This window comes from Salmo salar, chromosome 07 (genome assembly GCF_965601325.2).
Source record: "Salmo salar chromosome 07, fSalSal1, whole genome shotgun sequence".
NCBI lineage: Eukaryota > Metazoa > Chordata > Actinopteri > Salmoniformes > Salmonidae > Salmo > Salmo salar.
Genome location: NC_138297.1, coordinates 19672549 through 19699228, shown reverse-complemented (window position 1 = coordinate 19699228; position 26680 = coordinate 19672549). Strand labels below are relative to the sequence as shown.

General features: G+C 43.0%; 1 protein-coding gene across 5 annotated transcripts in view; it reads right to left on the bottom strand.

The window, feature by feature from the left end:
* Nucleotides 1-13831: 13831 nt before the first annotated feature.
* Nucleotides 13832-26680, bottom strand: part of LOC106608616 (peroxisome proliferator-activated receptor gamma coactivator 1-alpha) — a 71335-nt gene continuing 58486 nt past the window's right edge. For 4 of the 5 annotated variants that reach the window (XM_045721628.2, XM_045721632.2, XM_082977420.1 and 1 more), the window contains exons 9-14: nt 25443-25535; nt 24740-24860; nt 19915-20036; nt 19388-19539; nt 16727-16826; nt 13832-16528 (exon numbers count right to left, since the gene is read on the bottom strand). In XM_045721628.2, coding sequence (XP_045577584.1) covers nt 16522-16528; nt 16727-16826; nt 19388-19539; nt 19915-20036; nt 24740-24860; nt 25443-25535 — 595 coding nt within the window. In that variant the 3' untranslated portion in view covers nt 13832-16521. Of the gene's footprint in view, nt 16529-16726; nt 16827-19387; nt 19540-19914; nt 20037-24739; nt 24861-25442; nt 25536-26680 lie in introns of those variants that run through there. The other variant, XR_006770577.2, reaches the window with a different exon arrangement.

The window sequence follows — 26680 nt, the reverse complement described above, 5'->3', positions numbered from 1 at the left end:
ATTGGGAATCATACAAAACACCAACATAGAAAAGATAAACTAGAACACAACATAGAAATATAAACTAGACTACCCCCTAGTTACGCCCTGACCTACTACACCATAGAGAAGCAAGGGCTCTCTATGGTCAGGGCGTGACATTGGCCATATACCACAAACCCCCTCGGGCCTTATTGCTTAATATGCCATACTAACTTTACTAGTCTACTCTACTTTTCTTTACTGTATTGTACTGCAGTGGTTCCCAAACTGTGGGGATCGCCCCCCTTAAGGGTCAGCGGGGTGGGTAACTCACTCTGTCTTTAAACTTACTCTTCAAGTTGTAATAGTAGAATGCACAAGGTGCATTTCTGAAATTGGGTAGTGTATCATCAGTTTTCCTTGTCATGTCAGTCATTGCATACCTTAGAGAGCTATTTATAACATGTCAGAAATGTCCAGATCAACAGGCCATGTATGTCAGCTAACATTTTTTAGCTAGGTTTTTTTAGCCCATAGATTTTGTAGTAATGTTCGAGTCACTCAAATATCACATTAATACACATTAGACATGCAAAAAATGTATAGAATTGCAATATAATTTGCTTTGAAACTGACCCAGAGCATCCCAAACATGCTCAATGGATAACATGTCTGGTGAGTATGCAGGCCATGGAAGAACTGGGACATTTTCAGCTTCCTGGAATTGTGTACAGATCCTTGCGACATGGGTGAAACATGAGGTGATGGCGGCAGATGAATGGCACGACAATGGGCCTCGTCACAGTATCTCTGTGCATTCAAGTTGCCATCGATATAATGCAATTGTGTTCGTTGTCCGTAGCATATGCCTGCCCATACCATAACCCCACCGCCACCATGGGACACTCTGTTCACAATGTTGACATCAGCAAACCACTCACCCACACAACGCCATACAATCTGTCTGCTATCTGCTTGGTACAGTTGAAACAGGGATTAATCCGTGAAGAGCATACTTCTTCAGCATGCCAGTGGCCATTGAAGGTGAGAATTTGCCCACTGAAGATGGTTACGAACCGGAACTACAGTCAGGTCAAGACACTGGTGAGGACGACGAATATGCAGATCAGCTTCACTGAGATGGTTTCTGACAGTTTGAGAAGAAATTCTTCGGTTGCGCAAACTCAGTTTCATCAATTGTCCGGGTGGCTGGTCTCAGATAATCCCGCAGGTGAAGAAGCCGGATGTGGAGTTCCTGGGCTTGTAAATTTTCTAAAACTACGTTGGAGGCAGCTTATGGTAGAGAAATTAACATTCCATTATCTAGCAACAGCTCTGGTGGAAATTCCTGCAGTCAGCATGCCAATTGTACACTCCCTCAAAAGTTGAGACATCTGTGGCATTGGGTTGTGAAACAATACTGCACATTTTAGATTGTCATTTTATTGTACCCAGCACAAGGTTCACCTGTGTAATGATCATGCTGTTTAATCAGCTTCTTGATATGCCACACCTGTCAGGTGGATGGATTATCTTGGCAAAGGAGAAATGTTCACTAACACGGATGTAAACAAATCTGGGCACAACATGAGAGAAATAAGCCTTTTGTGTAAATGAGAAATTTCGGGGATCTTTTATTTCAGCTCATGAAACACTATACATATTACGTTTGTTTTTCGGTTCACTGTAGCTACATGCAAAATGTGTGTAAATGTGTATCAGTCAGATAATCAGCATTTGTATTTACCAATGCCTATAAAATGGATCCCTTGTGATGCATGGTGTACAGTAGCTTCATTATCAAATCCAAACGTTTTAATTGAAGTGGTCCATATTTCAATAGACATTTTGAGTGAATATGGTAAGAATAAATAAGTATACATTATACTGCAAGATAGCTTTTATAAAGCCTAGAACACCAAGACTATCTTGTGTTGTTTGAATCCACCTAGCTACTTTTCTGTTGCTAGCAGCTATGTCATGATCCCCGGCTGTCATGCACAGGCTGCACTCTCAAATCAACGCTGATTAGGTCCAGGTGTGTGTTTGTCCTTCCAAATATGGTAATCAATACAGATTCTTTGGTCTAGTGGTTGTGCCCATTTACACACTCACATAAGTACATCCTTCTTCTGGTTTTACCTGTCTATGTTCACTTAAGCCTGACAGGGTTCAAATACTTGAACAATCATTTCAAATACTTTCACCATTTGCTTGAGTCTGCCTGGAGTGCCAGATGGGCGGGGTTTGCCATTTTGGGACTTTTCTATTGGTTTATTAAACCAGGCACACTTTAACAGGCACAAATAAATAAACAGGCACAAATAAAGTATATTTTTATTTGCATTGTGAGATTTTTTTTGGGGGGGGGGGGGGATTGCCATATCAGCACTGATGATATTTGTATTTTTGCATTGTTTTAGTTAGGCTACTGTAGGTTGCTAAAATGATGTACATGTCTTCCTATAGACACAAAATGGCTTTCCATATGACATTTAATTACCAAAAGACTCCCACGTGAGCTTCCTTCTAGTATCCTGATATTCCTTGCCCAGTATCTGTAACAAGTAAGAAGCATGCTCGAATGAAGGGCTGTCTCTCTCCTTCACACTGTCTGATTTGCTTAGCCAAGGCACTGACGTCTAACGCTAACCTGAACGAAACCACTGGAAATCTTGGCTGTGTTTCAGAGGGCTAGATTTGGGCTAGCCCAACGACCTTCTCTCAGAGATCATGGAAAGTTTGCCGGCACAGTACGTCACAGCCAGCACAAGCTCAGAGAGAGAACAAAAGTGGAAATATGAAATGTGTTGAAGCTGTCACTAATGTTTGTAGTAGACATGACTGAAGGAGTGTAGTAACTTGTGAACATGTGGCTCATGTCAGAACATGTATCACTGATTAATCATTGATTATTTGGATCATTATTTTTGTCATATAATAAATACACAATGGAAATGTGTAAAATATTTATTAGAATGCATCAAGATTTAGATACTTGTAATTTAAACTGTGTGACAATGACAATGTTCTGCTTCTGGTCACTTTAATCACTTCAATGCAACACGTCAGAGATACTCTATATCATGATGACATGGTCTTGTGTCCGCCCTAACAATGGAAGTCATTGTCGCAAAGGCGGAAAGGCAGGTGGGAGGAGGCGAGATCAGGTGGGAGCATTCTAGCCAAAAAGAGGGCCGAAACGTGCGTGAACAACAGACACAACTCCGATATAAAATCGTTTTTCTCAAAGTTGCAGAGATGCCACGTGCGTCCACTTATATCAGTGCATTCGTAACAAACTAAACATTACAAAACTTCTACTCAAGTTAGAAAATTCAAAATACATGTATTTAAATTAAATACAAGTATTTTGTAGTTTATTTTGATACATTGATCTTTATGGTATTTTGTAATTGTACTAATATATAAAAACATTTGTAGACCAAATCTGACACAATCTGACAGATTTTGACGCCTCTTCCTCTTTAAACACGTCAATATTCAGAGCCACATGAACACCTACCAGCCATCTCATTGGGTGGGAATAATGTGTGAACCTTATAGGATGACATCCATAGAGAATCAAGATAAACAACTGAGAGTTCTAGAATCCGGAAGAATTCTCAAGACGTAATTATAGTGAGTGACGTAAGTTAACCAATTTAGCCTTCCGGAGTATGTTAAAACAAAGTGATAAAATGGGGTTTATTGAATTTCAAGACGTCACAGAAGATTATGAAGCCCATGAAACACCACTTTAATGACGTTATTTACATACGGATTAGGGCGTGGAGTATTTTTAACCAGTAATCAGAGTCACACTGTCTATGCACAGGGATGGGCTAAAATGACAAAATACAAATACAAAATACAATTACAAAATACCATAAGATCAGTGTCTCAAATAAACTACAAAATACTTGTATTTTGAGATGTATTTAATTGAAATACATGTATTTTCAAATACAGAAATACATTTGCAAGTAGCCGGCCCAAACAAATCAAATAAAATCGAATTGAATTTGTAACATGCGCCAAATACAACAGTGAAATGCTTACTTACAAGCCCTTAACCAACAATGCAGTTTTAAGAAAAATACCTAAAACAATAAGAAATAAAAGTAACAAATAATTAAAGAGCAGCAGTAAAATAACAATTGCGAGGCTATATACAGGGGGGTACCGGTACAGAGTCAATGTGCGGGGGCACCGGTTAGTCGAGGTAATTGAGGTAATATGTACATGTAGGTAGAGTTATTAAAGTGACTATGCACAGATAATAAACAGGGAGTAGCAGCAGCGTGAAAGGGGGGGGGGGGGGGGGGGGGGGCAATGCAAATAGTCTGGGTAGCCATTTGATTTGATGTTCAGGAGTCTTATGACTTCGGGGTAGAAGCTGTTTAGAATCCTCTTGGACCTAGACTTGGCGCTCCGGTACCGCTTTCCGTGCGGTAGCAGAGAGAACAGTCTATGACTAGGGTGGCTGGAATCTTTGACAATTTTTAGGGCCTTCCTCTGACACCGCCTGGTATAGAGGTCCTAGATCGCAGGAAGCTTGACCCCAGTGATGGACTGGGCCGTACGCACTACCCTCTGTAGCGTAGTGCAACAACATTCTCAGTAACAGTTACAGAAACGTTTTACTTGCTATGACTATGATGCGTGATATGTTTATCTACTTTAGTTGCATGCACTGACTGAAAAATCACTCAGGATTAGAGTGTCTGCTAAATGACCAAAATGCAAATGCATATGTGAAAATAAACATACCAAAATGAACTGCAAAGCACACTGGGTATTACTATTTGTCTTGTTTTTTGGGGCGGAGCTCATTAGAGTAATACTCAGCAGGAATTGCAATCGTACATTTTTAGATCTACAGTACCAGTCAAAAGTTTGGACACATCCACTCATTTAAGGGTTTTTCTTTATTTGTATTATTTTCTACATTGTAGAATAGTAGTGAAGACATCAAAACTATGAAATAACACATATAGAATCATGTAGTAAGCAAAAAAAAGTGTTAAACAACTCAAAATATGTTTTAGATTTTAGTCTCCTCTGAACAGTTGATGTTGAGATGTGTCTGATACTTGAACTCTGTGAAGAATTTATTTGGGCTGCAATTTCTGAGGCTGGTAACTCTAATGAACACATCCTCTGCAGCAGAAGTAACTCTGGGTCTTCCTTTCCTGTGGCGGTCCTCAAGAGAGCCAGTTTCATCATAGTGCTTAATGGTTTTTGTGACTGCACTTGAAGAAACATTCAAAGTTCTTGAAATTTTCCAGATTGACTGACCTTCATGTCTTAAAGTAATGATGGACTGTAATTTCTCTTTGCTTATTTGAGCTGCTCTTGCCATAATATGGACTTGGTACCGGAGTGCCATGTCTAGGACAAAAGGGCTTCTCAACAGTTTTTACCCCCAAGCCATAAGACTCCTGAACAGGTAATCAAATGACTACCCGGACTATTTGCATTGTGTGCCCCCCCAACCCCTCTTTTTACTCTGCTGCTACTCTCTGTTTATCTTATATGCATAGTCACTTTAACTATACATTCATGTACATACTACCTCAATTGGGCCGACCAACCAGTGCCGCACATTGGTTAACCGGGCTATCTGCATTGTGTCCCGTCACCCACCACCCGCCAATCCCTCTTTTATGCTACTGCTACTCTCTGTTCATCATATATGCATAGTCACTTTAACCATATCTACATGTACATACTACCTCAATCAGCCTGACTAACCGGTGTCTGTATGCAGCCTCGCTACTTTTATAGCCTCGCTACTGTATATAGCCTGTCTTTTTACTGTTGTTTTATTTCTTTACTTACCTATTGTTCACCTAATACCTTTTTTGCACTATTGGTTAGAGCCTGTAAGTAAGCATTTCACTGTAAGGTCTACACCTGTTGTATTCGGCGCACGTGACAAATAACCTTTGATTTGATTTGATTTGGTCTTTTACCAAATAGGGCTATCTTCTGTATACCACCCCTACCTTTTCACAACACAACTGATTGGCTGAAACGCATTAAGAAGGAAATAAATTACACAAATTAACTTTACACAAGGCACACCTGTTAATTGAAATGCATTCCAGTTGACTACCTCATGAAGCTGGTTGAGAGAATGCCAAGAGTGTGCAAAGCTGTCATCAAGGCAAAGTGTGACTACTTTGAAGAATCTCAAATTTAAAATATATTTTGATTTGTTTAACACTTTTTTGGTTACTACATGATTCCATATGTGTTATTTCATACTTGTGATGTCTTCACTATTATTCTACAATGTAGAAGGTGAGTAGGTGTTTCCAAACTTTTGACTGGAACTGAACATTTACATTTAGTTAATTTCATACCATAGTGCCATCAGACTTCTGAAACTAATGCAGGGTGAAAGGGGGCCACATAATTGTGGCCTGCTATAAAAAATGGTACAGAAAAGTATTTTGTATTTTGAAAATACCAATTACAGCTCTCAAAAGTATCTTGTTACAAAATACATCGGAGTGTAGTTCGGCCCAGTGTAATACAAATTACAAAATACTCAGAAGTAATTGAAATTCTTATTTCAAATACATGTAACAGAAATACTGCCCATCTATTTGTATGCCTTTTAAGACACATTGGTTGTGGTCTGCAAATTCTATTTCAAAATAAATAAGCCTCCATGATGCTTTGAGAAAATTACATTTCAGTGTTATTTGTAAATGTGTCCTCTCAATATCCCTGAATTAAATTGATATATGGTGTTATGGAGGTGTTAATGTGTTGTTATAGCCTTGGTTTCATATGGTTTATCAACTACAATAGATAAACTAGAGGACAGTATTATTCTCAAAAGTTGTTACTGTTGTGTTCCCAAACAGCATGTACATGTTCAGTCTTGCACTCCAGACATTTATACTGAACAAAAATATAAACGCAACATGCAACAATTTCAAAGATTTTACTGAGTTAAAGTTCATATAAAGAAATCAGTCTTTAGAAATAAATTCATTGGGCCCTAATCTATGGATTTCACATGACTGGGAATGCAGATATGCATTTGTTGGTCACAGATACCTTAAATATAAAGGTACTCTACGTCCCTGGATCAGAAAACCAGTCAGTATCTGGTGTGACCACCATTTGCCACATGCAGCGCAAAACCTATCCTTGATCAGTTGATCAGGCTGTTGTTTGTGGCCTGTGGAATGTTGTCCCATTGTACAAAGTTGCTGGATATTGTCGGGAACTGGAACACGCTGTTGTACACCTTGATCCAGAGCATCCCAAACATGCTCAATGGATGACGTGTCTGGTGAGAATGCAGGCCATAGAAGAACTGGGCCATTTTCAGCTTCCAGGAATTGTATACAGATCCTTGCGACATGGGGCCATGCATAACCATGCTGAAACATCAAATCAAATGTTATTGGTCACATACACATGGTTAGCAGATGTTAATGCGAGTGTAGCGAAATGCTTGTGCTTCTAGTTCCTACTATGCAGTAAAATCGAACAAGTAATCTAACAAATTCACAACAACTACCTAATACACACAAATATAAAGGGATGAATAAATATATGTACATATAAATATATGGATGAGCGATGGCATGCAGATTAGGTAAGATGCAGTAGATGATGTAGTATACAGTATATACATATGAGATGAGTAATGTAGGATATGTAAACATTATTAAAGTGGCGTGATTTAAAGTGATTAGTGATACCTTTTATTAAGTCCATTTATTTAAGTGGCTAGAGATTTGAGTCAGTATGTTGGCAGCAGCCACTCAATGTTAGTGATGGCTGTTTAACAGTCTGATGGCCTTGAGATAGAAGCTGTTTTTCAGTCTCTCGGTCCCAGCTTTGATGCACCTGTACTGACCTTGCCTTCTGGATGTTAGCGGGATGAACAGGCAGTGGCTCGGGTGGTCGTTGTCCTTGATGATCTTTTTGGCCTTCCTGTGACATCGGGTGCTGTAGGTGTCCTGGAGGGCAGGTAGTTTTCCCCCGGTGATGCGTTGTGCAGACCGCACTACCCTCTGGAGAGCCTTGCGGTTGAGGGCAGTACAATTGCCATACCAGGCGGTGATGCAGCCCGACAGGATGCTCTCGATTGTGCAACATCAGACATGAGGTGATGGCGGCGGATGAATGGCACGACAATGGCCTCCACTGCCCTGCACTCTTAGAAAAAATGGTTCCAAAAGGGTTCTTTGGCTTCCCCATAGGAGAACCGTTTTTGGTTCCAAGCAGAACCCTTTTGAGTTCCATGTAGAACTCCCTGTGGAATGGGTTGTACATGAACCCCAAAAAGTTCTCCCTGGAACAAAAAGAGTTCTACCTGGAACCAAAAAGGGTTCTTCAAGGTGTTCTCCTATGTGGACAGCTGAAGAAGCTTTTTAGGTTCTAGATGGCAACTTTCTTTCTAAGAGTTTAGGACACACTGTGTGAAGAGCACTGCCATAAATACACACAACAAAGTAAAAAAATGGCAGCCATTTGAATGTGTTGGGGCATGTTCCCAAGATGTGATGTATCATCTAAATGTAAAGCTTGCATTTACTATACATTGAGGTAAATTGTGCAAACAAATAATGTGTCCACTCTCCATTCCAATGTACAGTGACAGCTATTCCTCTGATGTGGTCAGCTCCAACCGAGAGAGTGTAAGGGTCTGTGCTTCACCAGAAGAGAGTAGAGAGGGGGAGAGCGAGACAGAGAGAGAAAGAAAGAGGGATAGAAAGAGGGCGAGCGAGTTGCAGCCAATCAGACTATATAAATGTGGCTGTCTGTACCCTTCCAAAAATAAGGTATATGAGGTCTCAGCTGGAGAATCAGGCCCAATAATATGGTGTATTGCTGGAGCAGGATAGTGCATCATTCAGTGTCTAATTGCCTCTAAGCTGTCTATTTGCAAGAGGAAATGAACATATTTGATTTGTCAGATTCTTGACTAAAGTCATTAAGGACAGTGTAAGTCACGGAAATTATGCTAACGGCAATTGATGACACTTGATGATTACCAAATAATCACCAAATAATCACTCAAATCACTTCATTTGCATATTTTATTCAACGCTAGCTCATCAACCATCACACTAAGTGAACACGGCCGAAACGCCTCACTATCACTTGCCTCTCTCACCTGCTGCTGGCCATTTGAATTTACAGTATCCTTGAGGTGGCTAGGCTATGTAGCTTTTGCCCGTACACTCAGGTAGCCCCACAAAGCACGGGCCTGTCACGTCGAATCAATCCCCCTCTCAATCTCTTCCTTTCTCAGGTGATGCGCACACAAAAAGCACACCCGTCTGCGGCCGGAACCCTGTCTTCTGTCAGTCGGCTATCCCCATGGTGGCCGCAACGACTCATCTTTCTGGTGGCGTTAGTTGCCAGCCCCAGCATTCTAAAAGGCCTGCCGTGGCCCGGAACCATGGTAAAGCCTTGGTAACAGGCACAGCGCAGGTGCGTCTTGTTGTGCAATCAGCTTCTCCTCTTCGATTCAGACAGCAGCCTCAACTGGAGGCCTATCAACAAGAGAGGGTTGTAGTCTCGTCTGGGACTTTTTCGCTAATCCGCTAACGCTTTCTCTTTTCCCTCCCTATCTACGTACAGTGGAGCCACATCTGATTCATTTGATCCCAACTTTCCCTTTTTTGTTGCTCTAATTAATACGGCACGTCTTGGGCACACTCAAGGTAATTAGCGTTGTTTTTCTCCAGCGACACACAGCAGATGGTGATTGAAAATAGAAGGATGAGTCGCTCAATCAGCCGCCATTTGTGTGTAACCATTAATTATCTAGGAGAAGTATCCACTCGAGGTCCCCAAAGTTGATAGTTTGTGGGGGGGAGAAAACTGTCCTTCTGTTGTTCATTACTCTTTGAAAGACAACTGTTGGAATGGGGAGTGTGTGATCATAATAGCTGTCATAATCGTCTCCCCATCACTTGCCGCACGATAGACAGACGCATCTTGGAGGCCTATAGAAGGCCCTGGTGCTACTGAAATAGTTCTGGAGCCTTTAGAGCTAGAGATACTGTACAATATATACACTCTTGTCAGTGCTAGTCGTGTGGTAGAGGCCAACAACATAATAATATACTGCACCAAAATGATCATTTAATATGATCCAATGAGAACAATATGACCGTGGGCATCCTAGTTGTTAGCTCACATGACCATCATGGCACATCTTGCCATGCCACAGACAGGATTAAAGAAGCAGACTCTCTTTTTGTATATGGCAACCGATGGGAGTTGCATCTCTTTACCACCGGCTATGGGAATCATCAAGATGATATGATATATCCGGCGAAGATAACATTTAGCTTCTTTCACCGGTTTTGGCAAGACTCGTTGGAACTGGCAAGCACGGGTTACGCATGAGTAGAGCTCAAGGAAGGTATACTTTTCCTGGTGACAAAGAGGGAACAGCACTGCTTATCAAATCCTCTAAAAATAAAACTTAAGGAGGAGGGAGAAGAGTGGAGGTTTGGGGCTCAAGCTTAGGGAGTCTTGAAAGAAAACGTGAGGCAAGAGAACTGAGGAATCCAGGGACCTCGCCTCGCCTGCATCTCTTTGATGTCATTCATTCATCGCTAACAGTTCACTAATCCTACTTCTTGGCACACTCTAATCCTGTTTTTTCTCCCCCTACTTCCCAGTCCTAATGGTGTCACTTAACTTGAATTATTATGATAGAATTATACAGGCAAGTGATTTAACTAGAATGCCAGTTTCACACTATTAGCGAGAAAAAATGTGTTCCTTCGGAGATGGAATTTTTCCAATGAATCATGTGCTTTCCCGAGAATAAACTGGTCCTGATACTAAATTACGGGTAGCATTACACATGTTCCACCCCACAGCCTTTAATGAACTAGTCTGTAATATTCTTATCAAGGTTTTCTTTCCCCCCCTTCCACCCTGACCTGCATATTTTGTATGCGAGAGGCAAAAAGGTGTGGGAAACGTGAGAAACAAGGTGCTTGTTGTTAAAAACTCTACTGCCTTAAGGTCTCAGTGACTTGACTATTTACTTCAAAATAAAAGTTCAATGCGACTTTGATTAGACTTCATTCTATATTCAAGTTTAATACGTCTACTTTAAAATGGTCCACAGAGCGTTTGGATGACAGTACCAACCCTAATACCAGTGCTACTCAATGAAGTGGAGGAAGGACAATGGCCGCCCCGCAACTCTAAATAGCATCTCCTGTTTGTCCTGGAGAGAACCAAAGCTGATCAAACCCCATTATCTGCAAGGCTTCCACTTACTGTTCCCTTGCTTTTTCCCTCCCCCTCCTCCCCCTTCCCATCGCGATAGGATGGCCGACATGATCTGTTATGTGATTTTTTATTATTAACCAGTAAGATAAGAACCTATCTGGATTGAGATTTCCAGGGACAGTTTCATTCTGTGGAAAGGGCAAGCAGAGAGACCTCCAGCTGGAGTGCTGCAGCTGAGCTGAAATGAAAGCTGGCCACCTCTTTTTCTCTGGGGCTAAACGGCAGCCCTTAATAAAAAACACAATCAGACCCCCAGCCTTAAAGTTTAATGCACATTCCTCCCACATTTCCCTTCAAACCGGCAGAAAAAAAGGTTAGGGGGCTCGCAGTGAGAGGCCCAGCCACGAGGCCAACCTGCGAGCGATACAGTCCATAATGAGCAGCCCGTCGCATATCAACGAAGCAATCATCAGCTTGCCAGTACTCCGTCGGCTATTTTGTGACTTTAATGAATTTGTCCCCTCAACTTTTTTAATTAACTTGCAGAGTCATGGTGCGCTGGGCTAAAGTTGTAGACACAGATAACTAGGAGAATATATAGCATCGCTCAGGTGATAGGAATATCAAAGAGGGGAAAGCTTGGGTCTAATTAATTTCTTAGTGGTGGAGAGTGGTAGCTGAGGGAGAAGGATCCAACACTTGAAGGCATTGAAATGTTACATGAGTAGACTTTCATTTCATACAGTCCATGATGCTAGAGAAACCTAATGCAGATATATACACTGCTCAAAAAAATAAAGGGAACACTTAAACAACACAATGTAACTCCAAGTCAATCACACTTCTGTGAAATCAAACTGTCCACTTAGGAAGCAACACTGATTGACAATAAATTTCACATGCTGTTGTGCAAATGGAATAGACAACAGGTGGAAATTATAGGCAATTAGCAAGACACCCCCAATAAAGGAGTGGTTCTGCAGGTGGTGACCACAGACCACTTCTCAGTTCCTATGCTTCCTGGCTGATGTTTTGGTCACTTTTCAATGCTGGCGGTGCTTTCACTCTAGTGGTAGCATGAGACGGAGTCTACAACCCACACAAGTGGCTCAGGTAGTGCAGCTCATCCAGGATGGCACATCAATGCGAGCTGTGGCAAGAAGGTTTGCTGTGTCTGTCAGCGTAGTGTCCAGAGCATGGAGGCGCTACCAGGAGACTGGCCAGTACATCAGGAGACGTGGAGGAGGCCGTAGGAGGGCAACAACCCAGCAGCAGGACTGCTACCTCCGCCTTTGTGCAAGGAGGAGCAGGAGGAGCACTGCCAGAGCCCTGCAAAATGACCTCCAGCAGGCCACAAATGTGCATGTGTCTGCTCAAACGGTCAGAAACAGACTCCATGAGGGTGGTACGAGGGCCCGACGTCCACAGGTGGGGGTTGTGCTTACAGCCCAACACCGTGCAGGACGTTTGGCATTTGCCAGAGAACACCAATATTGTCAAATTCGCCACTGGCGCCCTGTGCTCTTCACAGATGAAAGCAGGTTCACACTGAGCACATGTGACAGACGTGACAGAGTTTGGAGACGCCGTGGAGAACGTTCTGCTGCCTGCAACATCCTCCAGCATGACCGGTTTGGCGGTGGGTCAGTCATGGTGTGGGGTGGCATTTCTTTGGGGGGCCGCACAGCCCTCCATGTGTTCGCCAGAGGTAGCCTGACTGCCATTAGGTACCGAGATGAGATCCTCAGACCCCTTGTGAGACCATATGCTGGTGCGGTTGGCCCTGGGTTCCTCCTAATGCAAGACAATGCTAGACCTCATGTGGCTGGAGTGTGTCAGCAGTTCCTGCAAGAGGAAGGCATTGATGCTATGGACTGGCTCGCCCGTTCCCCAGACCTGAATCCAATTGAGCACATCTGGGACATCATGTCTCGCTCCATCCACCAACGCCACGTTGCACCACAGACTGTCCAGGAGTTGGCGGATGCTTTAGTCCAGGTCTGGGAGGAGATCCCTCAGGAGACCATCCGCCACCTCATCAGGAGCATGCCCAGGCGTTGTAGGGAGGTCATACAGGCACGTGGAGGCCACACACATTACTGAGCCTCATTTTGACTTGTTTTAAGGACATTACATCAAAGTTGGATCAGCCTGTAGTGTGGTTTTCCACTTTAATTTTGAGTGTGACTCCAAATCCAGACCTCCATGGGTTGATAAATTGGATTTCCATTGATTATTTTTGTGTGATTTTGTTGTCAGCACATTCAACTATGTAAAGAAAAAAGTATTTAATAAGATTATTTCATTCATTCAGATCTAGGATGTGTTATTTTAGTGTTCCCTTTATTTTTTGGAGCAGTGTACATAGCTCTGTCAAACCTACAGTAAATGCTAACTACTACAAGCAGTGTGGTCTCATGTCTACCATTGCACACAGGTAAACAGGTATGTTCATATATTCAGTTATAGCATAGAGGGTAGACTTCAAGGAAATGCCATTACAGTCATACCGAATTAAATTGCTCACAATGATGCCTGACTAAGGGAAGTACACACTCTTACCATGACAATGAGAGAGGAAGCAGGAGGGATGAAGGTAAAGAAGAAAGTTACACGACAGGACAGTTCCCAGTGAGTTTCTTTCAAACACATTTCCCTTTATTGACATGTTGAGGCTGATGAGAATTGCACATAAAAATAAAATTCACAAGAAAGTCATACAATAGGAACCACAAAAGGCATCGATAAGGACTTGGCAGAAGGCAACGTGGATAGGACACAAACAGGTAACAACCCAAAGCAACCCCCCCCCCCCCCCCCCCCAACACACACACATACAGTATCTGCCTATAAACAGACACACACACGCTCACACTCGCACACATTATTGTCCTTCCAAAAGAAACATGATCACCCAACAAACGTTTAAGCAGTGGCGAATTCCTCAGTAGTTCACATTGTTAAAGAGTCTGCCACAGCTGACATTTTGAGAACCATAAGGTGTTATAATATATTGCTACTCTAGGCGATTTACAAAGCGGATTTTTTTTATTTATTACAATGATTAAAGCCACATCTATCAAATGGGACGCGACGCCATTACCCATGCGCTGTACAGAAAATAAAAAAAAACATGTTGAAATACAGGTGAAGGGGGAAGATTTCCCCCCCACTGATTTTTGCCTCTTTGCATCAGGAGAATTAGCTAGTTTTCATCTACACAGTCAATCTTAATGAAAGGTGGCCTGTGATCAGTGAAGCTTTCATACGAAAACCTTCTATGTCTTGTGATGGAGCAGGTTTTTTCTCGTTACTTGGCTCTCACTATAAACAGGATATTAATTAAACCAGAAAGCACAAGGTTACCTTTAATGTCACGTCGAAGGTGCTGTGATATCTGGACTGTGTGGCAGCATCGCCTAATGGAAAATGGTGCAGTAGCATGCAGTATTGAGTAGTTTCTCTAGGCTTTATAGGATGTCATTCAAGTACTGCCATTCAGACAGGAGAGCCTGATAGCCGAAGTAGTTTGTGCTTTATCGGCTGTCATTTAATAGCCATGCGCTACACAGACAAATGTTTTGGTGCTAGTATGCTTGTTGCTGAACACTACAGTTTTAACACTGTGTTTTCCGTTGTATTAGTTTACATTTGTACAGTTGCCACAAGATTCTATAGAAACACACAGACCCAAACTCACACTAAATGGGCAAACATGAGTGTTGACTGACTAGAACATACTGTAAGTGTTCTCTGTTGGGTGATAAGAGTCATGTGACCATGCTAAGAATGGAATGGAATCCCCGTATGTAGCCAGCGATTGGGTAATGGGTCGGATCTAAAACCACACAACAATATAAGCTAAAGTACAACTTTGAAAAATAATTTATTGCTTTTTTTAAATACTTTTTCTTTCATTTATATTATTATTAATTATTTTTGTAATTACTGTGAATAATGTCAATATTATCAGCATGTATATATATATTTTGAACATCAAATACAAGATTTAAAAAAAATTCCAGAAAGAAAATTGTAAACTTTTGTTTGGCATTCACATAATCAAGCGTGTGTGGAGCAACAAATCAGGTTTGTACAGTGTGGTACAACAAAATACCTGCAAAATCATTTTATTGCTTCATGTTCTACTGTGTATAAAGGAAAATAACGTGGTAGACATTTTGTCATGGCTGCAAACCACTGTTGTGGAGACAGAAATCACTTGGACAATGAGCAGCATATCTCATCCCACTGTCGAGGAGATTATTAAGAATATTTTGATTGTTTCTGAAAGGCATAGAAATAAATATTCTCACAAAAATGTTATTTATTGTACATCTTACCTCTGATTGTAAATGAAATAACAAAAATCTAACAACAATATAAATAGCTAAAATGTGTGAGGTACACTATGTGACATGGGAACCATAAATATTTTTGATTCAAATATTAAAATAAATAGATAAATATGCATGGTTTATCCTGTTTGAACAGATTAAACATAGTAGTAGTCTTTCCTCAAAGAGGGTAAAATTATCAAAACAAGAACCATAAAAATCATTGAAATCAAAATAAGTTGATACATACTGATTGTTTCAGTAATAATTCATAAAAAATGGGGTTTGTTTTTTTTACAATCATGAAAAAACACGTTAAAAATGCATTTTAGACTAGTTGTATAAGGAAAAACACTGAGAAACTTTAAACATAAAACTATAAATGTCAAACTTTTTTTCCCAACAAAATAAATGTCAAAAAAGGAGATTTGTTGACATGCACCCTCGAAATGAGCCTCCAACACATTTTTACAATCATGTCATGTCTTCGAAACTTCATGTAGGTGTACAATATGTTTTACATCATTGTAATAACTACAGATCGACATTCTTAATTAAGAAAATTTCTTCATCAAAAGGCTGCATTTTACAGTGCATAGCTGTAACAAATAAAGAACTTTGTCTGATATGTACACAAAAAAATACAACATATTTTGATCATATCTGTAAATACAGGGCTACATTTTTGTCCGAAAATGTAGACAGCATTGTTATCTCTCGTTAATAGTGTAACACCACATCCAAACACCAGATTTTTAAAAAAGAAAAGAAAATCAGGCACAAAAAAAAGAAAAAAAAAAAGCCTGAACAACCTGCACATTTTCACCACTCAAAGCATTTGTTGGGTGTTTGTAGTGCTTGGAGAAAAAAATCTCATCAACGTCTTTGTCTTTCACTGACCGTTGTACAACAGTACAGCACACACATCTGTACACAGGCTATGAGGATTCACTGGCTCTCCTGGTACTGTCTCTTCCCAGCTTCTTCAGAAGCTATGTTCATGTAAACATTGTTGTTAATATACTTTATATATATATATATATATAGGTCTATATATAGAGATTCATCTTTATATACTCTCTTACATAGAGTGTAAAACTTCTGGTAGTCTCGTAGTCAAAGGACAGAAACATTAGTGAGGTATCAAGACATCCCTCTTTGTAGACAGCAGGTGACAGGGCAACTGTTACCTTCTCAGGCTGCGCTGGGCCTCTTTCAGCAAGCTGTCGAAATCCATGGAGTCGTACTTGCTTTTAGTGGAGGCTGGATCAAAGTCATCAGAATGGGAATCTGAAACGAGAGATGCATATTGACGTCAGTGTTAAGCAGACTAAGTGGTCTCCAATTCTTCTCACAAAATCACTCTCACCTTTGTTTTGCATATTGAGGGGCAGTTTCCTGGACACATAAAGCATAGTCCTGGACTAAAAAGCATGGCAAGAATCTCCATTGAAATACCTTTTTAGTCCAGCACTAAGATGAATCTGTGTCCAGAACTGCCCCTAAACGGTTGACAAATTAAGTTATCATGAATTAGCTATATTCTGAATACATCCATTTCAAAGGACCTTCGAACCATTTCACATCATCCTATAAACAACCGTAAATCTGTATGACTTCATCATTTAGCTCAGTGTTGGGCAGATATATACTCAGGCAGATCAAATCATATCTGCATCTATGTCAAAGGACTCATCTGAATCGGTTGCTTTTCAATACGTCTGAAAGCTATCTGTACCCCCCCAATGTTTCATATCTCCCCACAAATGAGATGTTTAGACACCATTCATCTTTACATCATTCAAAGGCTCAGGGTGGAAAATAAAGCTTTTCTGATACTGAGCGACAAAATCGTCAAAACTGAGCGAGCGGCGGGGGCATTTATTTTGATTGGTCGGCGCGATAATAAATGTGTCTTATCTCTCGTGGCAGACAGCTTCACAAATGGGCCCCCACACGGGCGGCAGCACGCTTTGAGAGCTTGAGAAATGGGAATGACCATGGCATGCAGGAGATGCCATTCGTGATCTAATGCTATGGCCAAGGGGTACGCCATGCACCTTGAGGGATGACAAATACCCATGTGCACTACTTAGAACTAATGGACAGTCAAAAAAACAAAACAGACGAGACGAGAGGACCGGGCAAGATTGAGAGGAGGAACTGAGGCCGCTACTGCATGACATTATTTAAGTTCCCTCGCTTTCAACAGGAAGTATTTTCCTCTTTCTTTCTTTTATCCTACCCCCGTCATGGGCAGTTTGGGATAAACTGGTCTTTCTCTCAAAAAAAAGAGAGGAAGCAGAATGAAGGTCTTTCTTTTCATCCCGAGAGACTGATTAGTAGTGTCAGTCGTCAATGTCTTTCCTCAAGGGCCTGGGATTAACGCATCGTCGCTGTACACTTCACAAACGTCCACTCCATGAATGCCACTGGTTTCAGGCCCGAGCCTCAGAAATAAACATTAACGTCTTTGTTCCTTTGAAGAACATTCCATTTTCTTTCCTCTGCTGTGACCGACTGACCTCCCAGTTCGCCCGGCATTAAACATTCATCCACCTCACGCTTTGTCGTGGAACAAATGTCGAGTGGAAAACAGGAGCAACTATACAAGCCCCACTTGGCATCTTAACCTCCATCATCAAATGGACCAAATGACACACAGACGAGCATCCATCTTGATGGACTGACTGACTCCGGCTATAGTGCTATTTAATCATCGCTCCCAGACGGTCTGCCTTCTGTTAATGATAGTGGGGCTATAGTAAAGATAGAGGGTGGAAAAAGGAGGGATGGAGATCCCATTTTCTGTTCTGGTTTTCAACAGGCGTCTAACGTAGGGAGAAGCCAAGATTTGTCTCAGTGCCTTGCATTATTTATCAAATGCGTCATCCGGCACTATAGCCGTGTCCTTCTGAACAATGAGTGCAGTCTTTCGGGCGCATACGCTTTCTTTTTTCTGTGCTTGCACTTGCACGTTGTGTACCTTCTCCTCAGATTCATCGACTAGCTCTACCCGTGCTTTTAAGTCGCCGGGCACTTTGTAGGGCTGCCGCCTTGAGGAGCCGGCCCTGGGTCAGCGTCTCTGTCTAAAAGCATGAGGAAGAGAGTGCTGATTATTAGTCAATCAGGCCTCTGCTGTCAGGCTCATTTCCTCCCTCCCTCCCTCCCTCCCTCCCTCCCTCCCTCCCTCCCTCCCTCCCTCCCTCCCTCCCTCCCTCCCTCCCTCGGTGGATGACACGCTGCTAGGTAACACAGCAAGGTCTTGCCTCTGTTGAACACCACAACAGCCGGCAACAGACGGAGGCTCACCCAGGAGGGAGGGGCTGAGGGGATTTAACCTCGCACCCCTCTTCCCTTCATCCCTCCCTCCCTCTCTCCTTCCATCTACCTACCTCTCTTTACCCTCCAGAGCATAAAATATACATGCCTGTATATAGGGTATCCAAACAAACCGCGGACAAGCTTTTAAAGGGCATCGTTCTCTTTCTTCCCAATTCCATACTTCTCGAATATCGACTAAGTACAAAGATATAGGCTGTAAACAATGGAATGGAACAATGCCTCCCCATTTCTCGAGATATACTCCTATATGGGTGCCGGTAAAAGAGGAATTGTACACAGATTGACCCCTGAACTGTTTTTGCCCGTGATGACTGGAAGGTAGACTCTAACGCTTGAGGCAGGGTGGTAAGAGTAAAGATATGCTTTTTGGTTTTGAATGGCATCGTTTGAGCCTTTTTGCTTCCCGGCTTCCTGCCCCTACCCTCCATCCTTCACTCCCTTTGACAGTCTGCGTGTATTAGCAGAAGCTCCAGGGTTCTCCCAAGCAACAACAAAGCAGCACTTACCCAAGTCTGTATAATTCGATTTGCAGAACTGCTTTTGTCCACCGAAGCACAGCTCGAACTGGGGCTCGTTTGACCGGCGTAAGGTGTGTCCGTTTTCAAGGGCAGCGAAGGCGTCACAAGTGTAGCGGTAGGTGATGAAGCCAAAATTGTCCCTGCGGTCAAAAACAGAAAATGAAAAGTCAAACCAACAACGTCAGGTTCTCTTCTGGTAGCGGACATCCAGACTATTTATATGCAAAAGAGAAATCAATAAAAATGTATCTTTGGGGCTTTTTATAGACTAGGGATAGATAGGATAACAGACATGACTGGAATGCAAAAAGCCCTCTCCTGCCCTGCGTCTACACCTGACTTTGACATAGAAGTCGATGCAAAGCCCAAAGTTTTCTGTGTTCCACCTAACCCAGAGGGTAGAAATGAAGGGAACGATGTACTACAATGAATCCTATTACACCCCCCCTCCCATAAACCCAACACACAAACACACACATACACACGCATGCGAGAACACAGTCCCGGGGCCTTACCCGTCATCTCTCAGGTTCACGGCACACTCTTCGATCTCGCCGAAGACTTCAAAGCGCCGCTTCAGCTCGGTCCGCGTGCTGTCGGACCTCAGTCTCCCCACGTACACCACCCGTCTCTCCTCCTGCTCATTAACAGAGAGAGAGAGGGAGAGAGATTAAAGGAGGAGTATATTCTTCTCTTTTCTGCTTTTACTTCCCCTTCAGGCCCACTCGGTGGACGTAATGAACTTCTCAGAGCTCCCGATGGCGAGCGCTGACTCGAGGCCACTCTTTTGTCACTTCGCTCTTGTTTTTTTCCCCGTTGATTGGTCGGACTGTGCTAAATACCTCCTCTTATCTGATAGGACAGATTCATTATGGTTCCTTGTCTTTTTTTCTTCTTTTTTTGGCCTTTATAGAACCGTATACTTTAAGACTATCAGAGGTTTGCTCTCCCTCTTTCATTTTGTGGTCTGAGAACCTAAAATGAGTCAATGAGTTGTTTGGTATTACACAACTTAAGAAGCCTGTATCTGTAGTCAAAAGAGGACAAATGCATTTTTAAGTGTCCTTCAATTATGGGTAACTGTTGCACTAGGGAATTAGACCTCTCGCTTGGCTCTGAATATCAGACAATAAGCTGCCGTTACACATACACCATTAACGAAACCTGTACGAAACACCATTACTAAGAACAGGCCGTGGGGGAGAAAACACCATTACTAAGAACAGGCCATGGGGGAGAAAACACCATTACTAAGAACAGGCCATGGGGGAGAAAACACCATTACTAAGAACAGGCCGTGGGGGAGAAAACACCATTACTAAGAACAGGCCATGGGGGAGAAAACACCATTACTAAGAACAGGCCGTGGGGGAGAAAACACCATTACTAAGAACAGGCCATGGGGGAGAAAACACCATTACTAAGAACAGGCCGTGGGGGAGAAAACACCATTACTAAGAACAGGCCATGGGGGAGAAAACACCATTACTAAGAACAGGCCGTGGGGGAGAAAACACCATTACTAAGAACAGGCCGTGGGGGAGAAAACACCATTACTAAGAACAGGCCGTGGGGGAGAAAACACCATTACTAAGAACAGGCCGTGGGGGAGAAAACACCATTACTAAGAACAGGCCATGGGGGAGAAAACACCATTACTAAGAACAGGCCGTGGGGGAGAAAACACCATTACTAAGAACAGGCCGTGGGGGAGAAAACACCATTACTAAGAACAGGCCGTGGGGGAGAAAACACCATTACTAAGAACAGGCCGTGGGGGAGAAAACACCATTACTAAGAACAGGCCGTGGGGGAGAAAACACCATTACTAAGAACAGGCCGTGGGGGAGAAAGCACCATTACTAAGAACAGGCCGTGGGGGAGAAAACACCATTACTAAGAACAGGCCGTGGGGGAGAAAACACCATTACTAAGAACAGGCCATGGGGGAGAAAACACCATTACTAAGAACAGGCCGTGGGGGAGAAAACACCATTACTAAGAACAGGCCGTGGGGGAGAAAACACAATTTTCCACGAACCACAAAGGACACAAAGGTCACACCGGCATAACTTAGACCTACCGCACGAGGCTGCAATTATGGTTTTGGGAGCAATTTAATTGCATCTGCTAATCATATAATGCAGAACAAGCCTCTAGGCTGTTGTATCACTGGAATTATTTATTCACTCATTTACTTGCCATTACTGGGGCGAGTCTATAGAGATCCATTCAAATGTTGAATGCTACCCCGGGGCCACTGGTAACTGATACATGTAAATCAGTAAAACTCAAAGTTCACCTCCGCAAAGAACCTAGACTAAGGTTATGTCCCAAATAGCACCCTATTCCCTACATAGTGCACTACTTTTGAGCAGAGCTTTATGGGCCCTGGTCAAAAGTAGTGCACTAAACTCAGCAAAAAAAAGAAACGTCCCTTTTTCAGGACCCTGTCTTTCAAAGATAATTCGTAAAAATCCAAATAACTTCAAAGATCTTCATTGTAAACGGTTTAAACACTGTTTCCCATGCTTGTTCAATGAACCATAAACAATTCATGAACATGCACCTGTGGAATGGTCGTTAAGACACTAACAGCTTACAGACGGTAGGCAATTAAGGTCACAGTTATGAAAACTTAGGACAGCAAAATAAAGATGCCCTGCTCATCTGCGTGAACGTGCCTTAGGCATGATGCAAGGATGCATGAGGACTGCAGATGTGGCCAGGGCAATAAATTGCAATGACTGCACTGTGAGACACCTAAGACAGTGCTACAGGGAGACAGGACAGACAGCTGATCGTCCTCGCAGTGGCAGACCACGTGTAACAACACCTGCACAGGATTGGTACATCCGAACATCACACCTGCGGGACAGGTACAGGATGGCAACAACAACTGCCCGAGTTACACCAGGAACGCACAATCCCCCCATCGGTGCTCAGACTGCCCGCAATAGGCTGAGATAGGCTGGACTAAGGGCTTGTAGGCCTGTTGTAAGGCAGGTCCTCACCAGACATCACCGGCAACAACGTCGCCTATTCAGCAAACACTTTGTCTCATACTGTATGTGAAGGGAGGAGCAACCCACCATTGCTGGACCAGAAAGGACTGGCAAAAAGTGCTCTTCACTGACGAGTCATGTTTATTGTTGAAGGAATGAGTGTTACACTGAGGCCTGTACTATGGAGCGGGATAGATTTGGAGGTGGAGGGTCCGTCATGGTCTGGGGCGGTGTGTCACAGCATCATCGGACTGAGCTTTTTGGCATTGCAGGAAAACTCAACGCTGCGCGTTAAAGGGAAGACATCCTCCTCCCTCATGTGTTACCCTTCCTGCAGGCTCATCCTGACATGACCCTCCAGCATGACAATGCCACCAGCCATACTGCTCGTTCTTATGAGTGATTTCCTGCAAGACAGGAATGTCAGTGTTCTGCCATGGCCAGCGAAGAGCCCGGATCTCAATCCCATTGAGCACGTCTGGGACCTGTTGGATCCGAGGGTAAGGGCTAGGGCCATTCCCCCAGAAATGTCCGGGAACTTGCAGATGCCTTGGTGGAAGAGTGGGGTAACATCTCACAGCAAGAACTGGCAAATCTGGTGCAGTCCACAAGGAGGAGATGCACTGCAGTACTTAATGCAGCTGGTGGCCACACCAGATACTGACTGTTTACTTTTGATTTTGCCCCCCCCCCCTTTTTTTCAGGGACACATTATTCCATTTCTGTTAGTCACATGTCTGTGGAACTTGTTCAGTTTATGTCTCAGTTGTTGAATCTTGTTATGTTCATACAAATATTTACACATGTTAAGTTTGCTGAAAATAAACACAGACAGTGAGAGGACTTTTCTTTTTTTGCTGAGTTTATATAGGGAATAGGGTGCCTTATGGGATGCATTCTAAATGGTAAGACATATGCTCCAATCCTCAGAAAAACACAAATGAGCCGTAATATTCAGTATTATAATTTTTTCTCCTCCCTTCACATACAGTATGAGACAAAGTGTTTGCTGAATTAGGGATTTAGATGCTGACAATTGAAAAATACGCCGGCTTTCCGAGACGGCACCCCGAGGCTGGCCGTCTGTGTGTGTGTGTGTGTGTGTGTGTGTGTGTGTGTGTGTGTGTGTGTGTGTGTGTGTGTGTGTTTGTGTGTCTGTGTGTGTAGCCCTCGCATCATCTGGCCTCCCAAACCTCTACTGACAGCTTGGCTTTGCTGCCTGTAATTGTCTCACCTAAAATGTATGCAGGCCAAAGATAGCATGTGTGCATTATTTGACGTGCACATTTATCATCCTGTGTTAGCATGTTTAAAATGTGTGCAATCTCACACAGAGACAGGTAGAGAACGGAGAATTGATATTCATCCCATTTTCATTGAATTTGAACTAGATCACTGGAAAGATTCCTTATTTAAACAGTGTACATTTCCATGGCAGTGAATTTCCTTTTTTTAGCCTTGTTCCCTCTCTCCCTCTCTTCCTGTTTCTAACATCTGCCCCTGTGGTGTGATTAATAAGATCCGACACCGTTCCCAGACGCTGGAGACTTTTAAAAATACACAACCCTGAGATAAAGAGGAAACGCGTGGAGCCCTGAATGATTCAGTGACTCACTTTGCATCTATTCATTCATTACAGAGGAACAGTAGGCAGCAGGCACGGCAACGAGCCCTCAACTGTCTGCCCTGTCTAGGTAGTGCAGAGGGGGTGTGAGACAGCGATGGGCACAGCCGGGCTATATTAATACCAGGCTGCCATTAGAAGGACGAGAGAAAGACAGAGAGAGAGAGAGAGAGCGAGAGAGAGAGGGTGAGAGAAGGGGGGGGGTTAAAAGATGGGCACAGAGAGAGAGAGAGATTCACTGAGTATACAAAACATGAAGGATACCTGCTCTTTCTGTGACATAGACTGACCAGGTGAAAGCTATGATTCCTTATTGATGTCACTTGTTAAATCCACTTCAAAATCAGTGTAGATGAAGGGGAGGAGACAGGTTTAAGAAGGATTTTTAAGCCTTGAGACATGGATTGTGTATGTAAGTGCGTTTGAATGGGGTATGGTAGTAGGTGCCAGGCTGCTGGGTTTGTCTCACTCAACAGTTTCCTGTGTGTATCAACAATGGTCCACCACCCAAAGGACATCCAGCCAACTTGACACAACTGTGGGAAGCATTGGAGTCAACATGGGCCAGTATCCCTGTGGAACGCTTCTGACACCTTGTAAAGTCCATGACCCGATGAGTTGAGGCTGTTCTGAGGTGCAACTCAATATTAGGAAGGTGTTCCTAATGTTTGATATACTCAGAATATAAGAAAAAATGACAGGGGAACTCACTATTGCTTTTTCCCTTTGCCTCTCCCTCTGCTCAGCCCTCTCAAACTCCCTCTTCTCGTAGTCCTGGCGGTACTCCTCCCGCTTCAGACACTCGTGCTGGTATTCCTCATAGCTGTCGTACCTGCGGAGGGACCAAATCAAAGCCATCACTTTCACTGTCCTCCACCGCCCTTCCGCTGTCCTTCCAACATCTGCCCTTCATTTTGACGTCCGCACTTATGAAGCATATCGGTCGAAACCCCACCAAGGAGTTGGGCTAAATTTCCCCCTTCCCAGAGGGGTGGGGAGACAAACAAAGGCATTAATAAGATGCCTCCTCCTGGTCGTAGAGGTTATGGATCCTGCAGGAGAGGCCCACGGGAGAGAGAGCGGGTGAGATGCACAGTAGAGAGCTGGACAGCTGCCACTGTCAGCCCTACTTCACATCATTACTTTCAGCTTAGTTAGAGCTTCATCCGGGGGGGAAAAAGTGCAACTTTCGTCAGATGTGGCCATGCATTGGAGAGATGGGAAAATAGGACTTTGGGTTTGTCTGGTGTCATCGGGCTAATCAATGGCTAAGGAAGGAGTGCCAATATTCTACACCGTGTTCCACAATCCTGCTGGTTTTCAGTCAATAAATATTTTTAGTTACAAGGCAAGGATGAAGGAACTGGATCATCGGGGACCCTGGTTTAGTGTCAGGGATGTGTTGGACCCTTACCTTGGCCTGCGACTGAGGGGGGATCTGGACTGTGAGTGAGGGCTTTTGTGGGTCCTGGACCGCAAAGTGCTGGAGTCCATGTTGTGGCGAGACCTGCAAAAACAGAATACATATTAATCATCAGAATGTCAACCATCCGGAGTATAATAATAAAGTACTGTCTAAATGTAACAGTGCATTCTGCGTAATGCAGTCTTATCGACTGCGAGCATTATTTCAATAAATGAAATCATATCTGAGATGGGTATCTGTGAATCCGATAAAATTGTCTAGACATGACACTCACTGTACTTAGGCATTCGTCATTCATAGCCTTTTCTTACAAGATGAAAGAGCCACAGTGTCAAATCGGACCATAAAAAAAAAACACAGAACCGGAAGTCCTAATATATTCAGCAATATTTTCAGAACACTTTTCCCAAGTTTGACCGAATTTGACTTCCTTCCTCACCTTTCCTCCCATGAGGGCCAGTATGTACCGTACAAGCACCACGTATCTATGTTAAATGAGGGGAAGGCTTAGGCCCGGCGGCCAAACGCTAAAGTTAGTATCCCGACAGAGTACAGGCTCTTTAGCTCCCATTGCTTTATTATTGAACTGATGCTAAAGAAGGGAGACTTGAATAATAGAAGGAGAGAAGTTAGACTATGGTCCAACGTCCACAGCGTTAAGGAACTGGAGAGTTTGAAAAGAGAGAGGGGGAGTAGAGAGACTTGAGGACACTTTGTTGAACATTTTTCACTGAGTTCTTGAGACTGAGATACTTTTTACTCAGGTATCCCTAACCTTTAATGGGGTTACTTTTTCCCGCTTTTCTTCTTTCAACCTCTAACCTGGACATCTTTAGCAACCTAGTGGCCGTCTCTGTGTACCGTATCATAACGTTGGCGATTGTCCTCAGCGTGAGCGATTTATCAAGGATAAAGGGCTGCAAAACAGAAGGCAAAGCTAACCTAGTCTATCCAGTTTGCAAGGCACTCAATGCAAGACCGCTGAAAGTATACCTACTGTGTATCCGTTCCCTTTGCTCTGATCAAAGGGAACCATGGGAAATGTAGTTCTCCTGGGCTGCTGTGATGATGCACATTGTTTTCAGAGGAGGGGATAAAGAACTAAACTCCGCAGATTTGGCTTTCATCTCTGGGGGACAAAAAGGAGGTTTCGCCCGGCGCTCAGTAAAACAACAGCTGCTGCCTAAAACAACACGCGCCGCATCAAATAGTAGATCCTGGGAAAA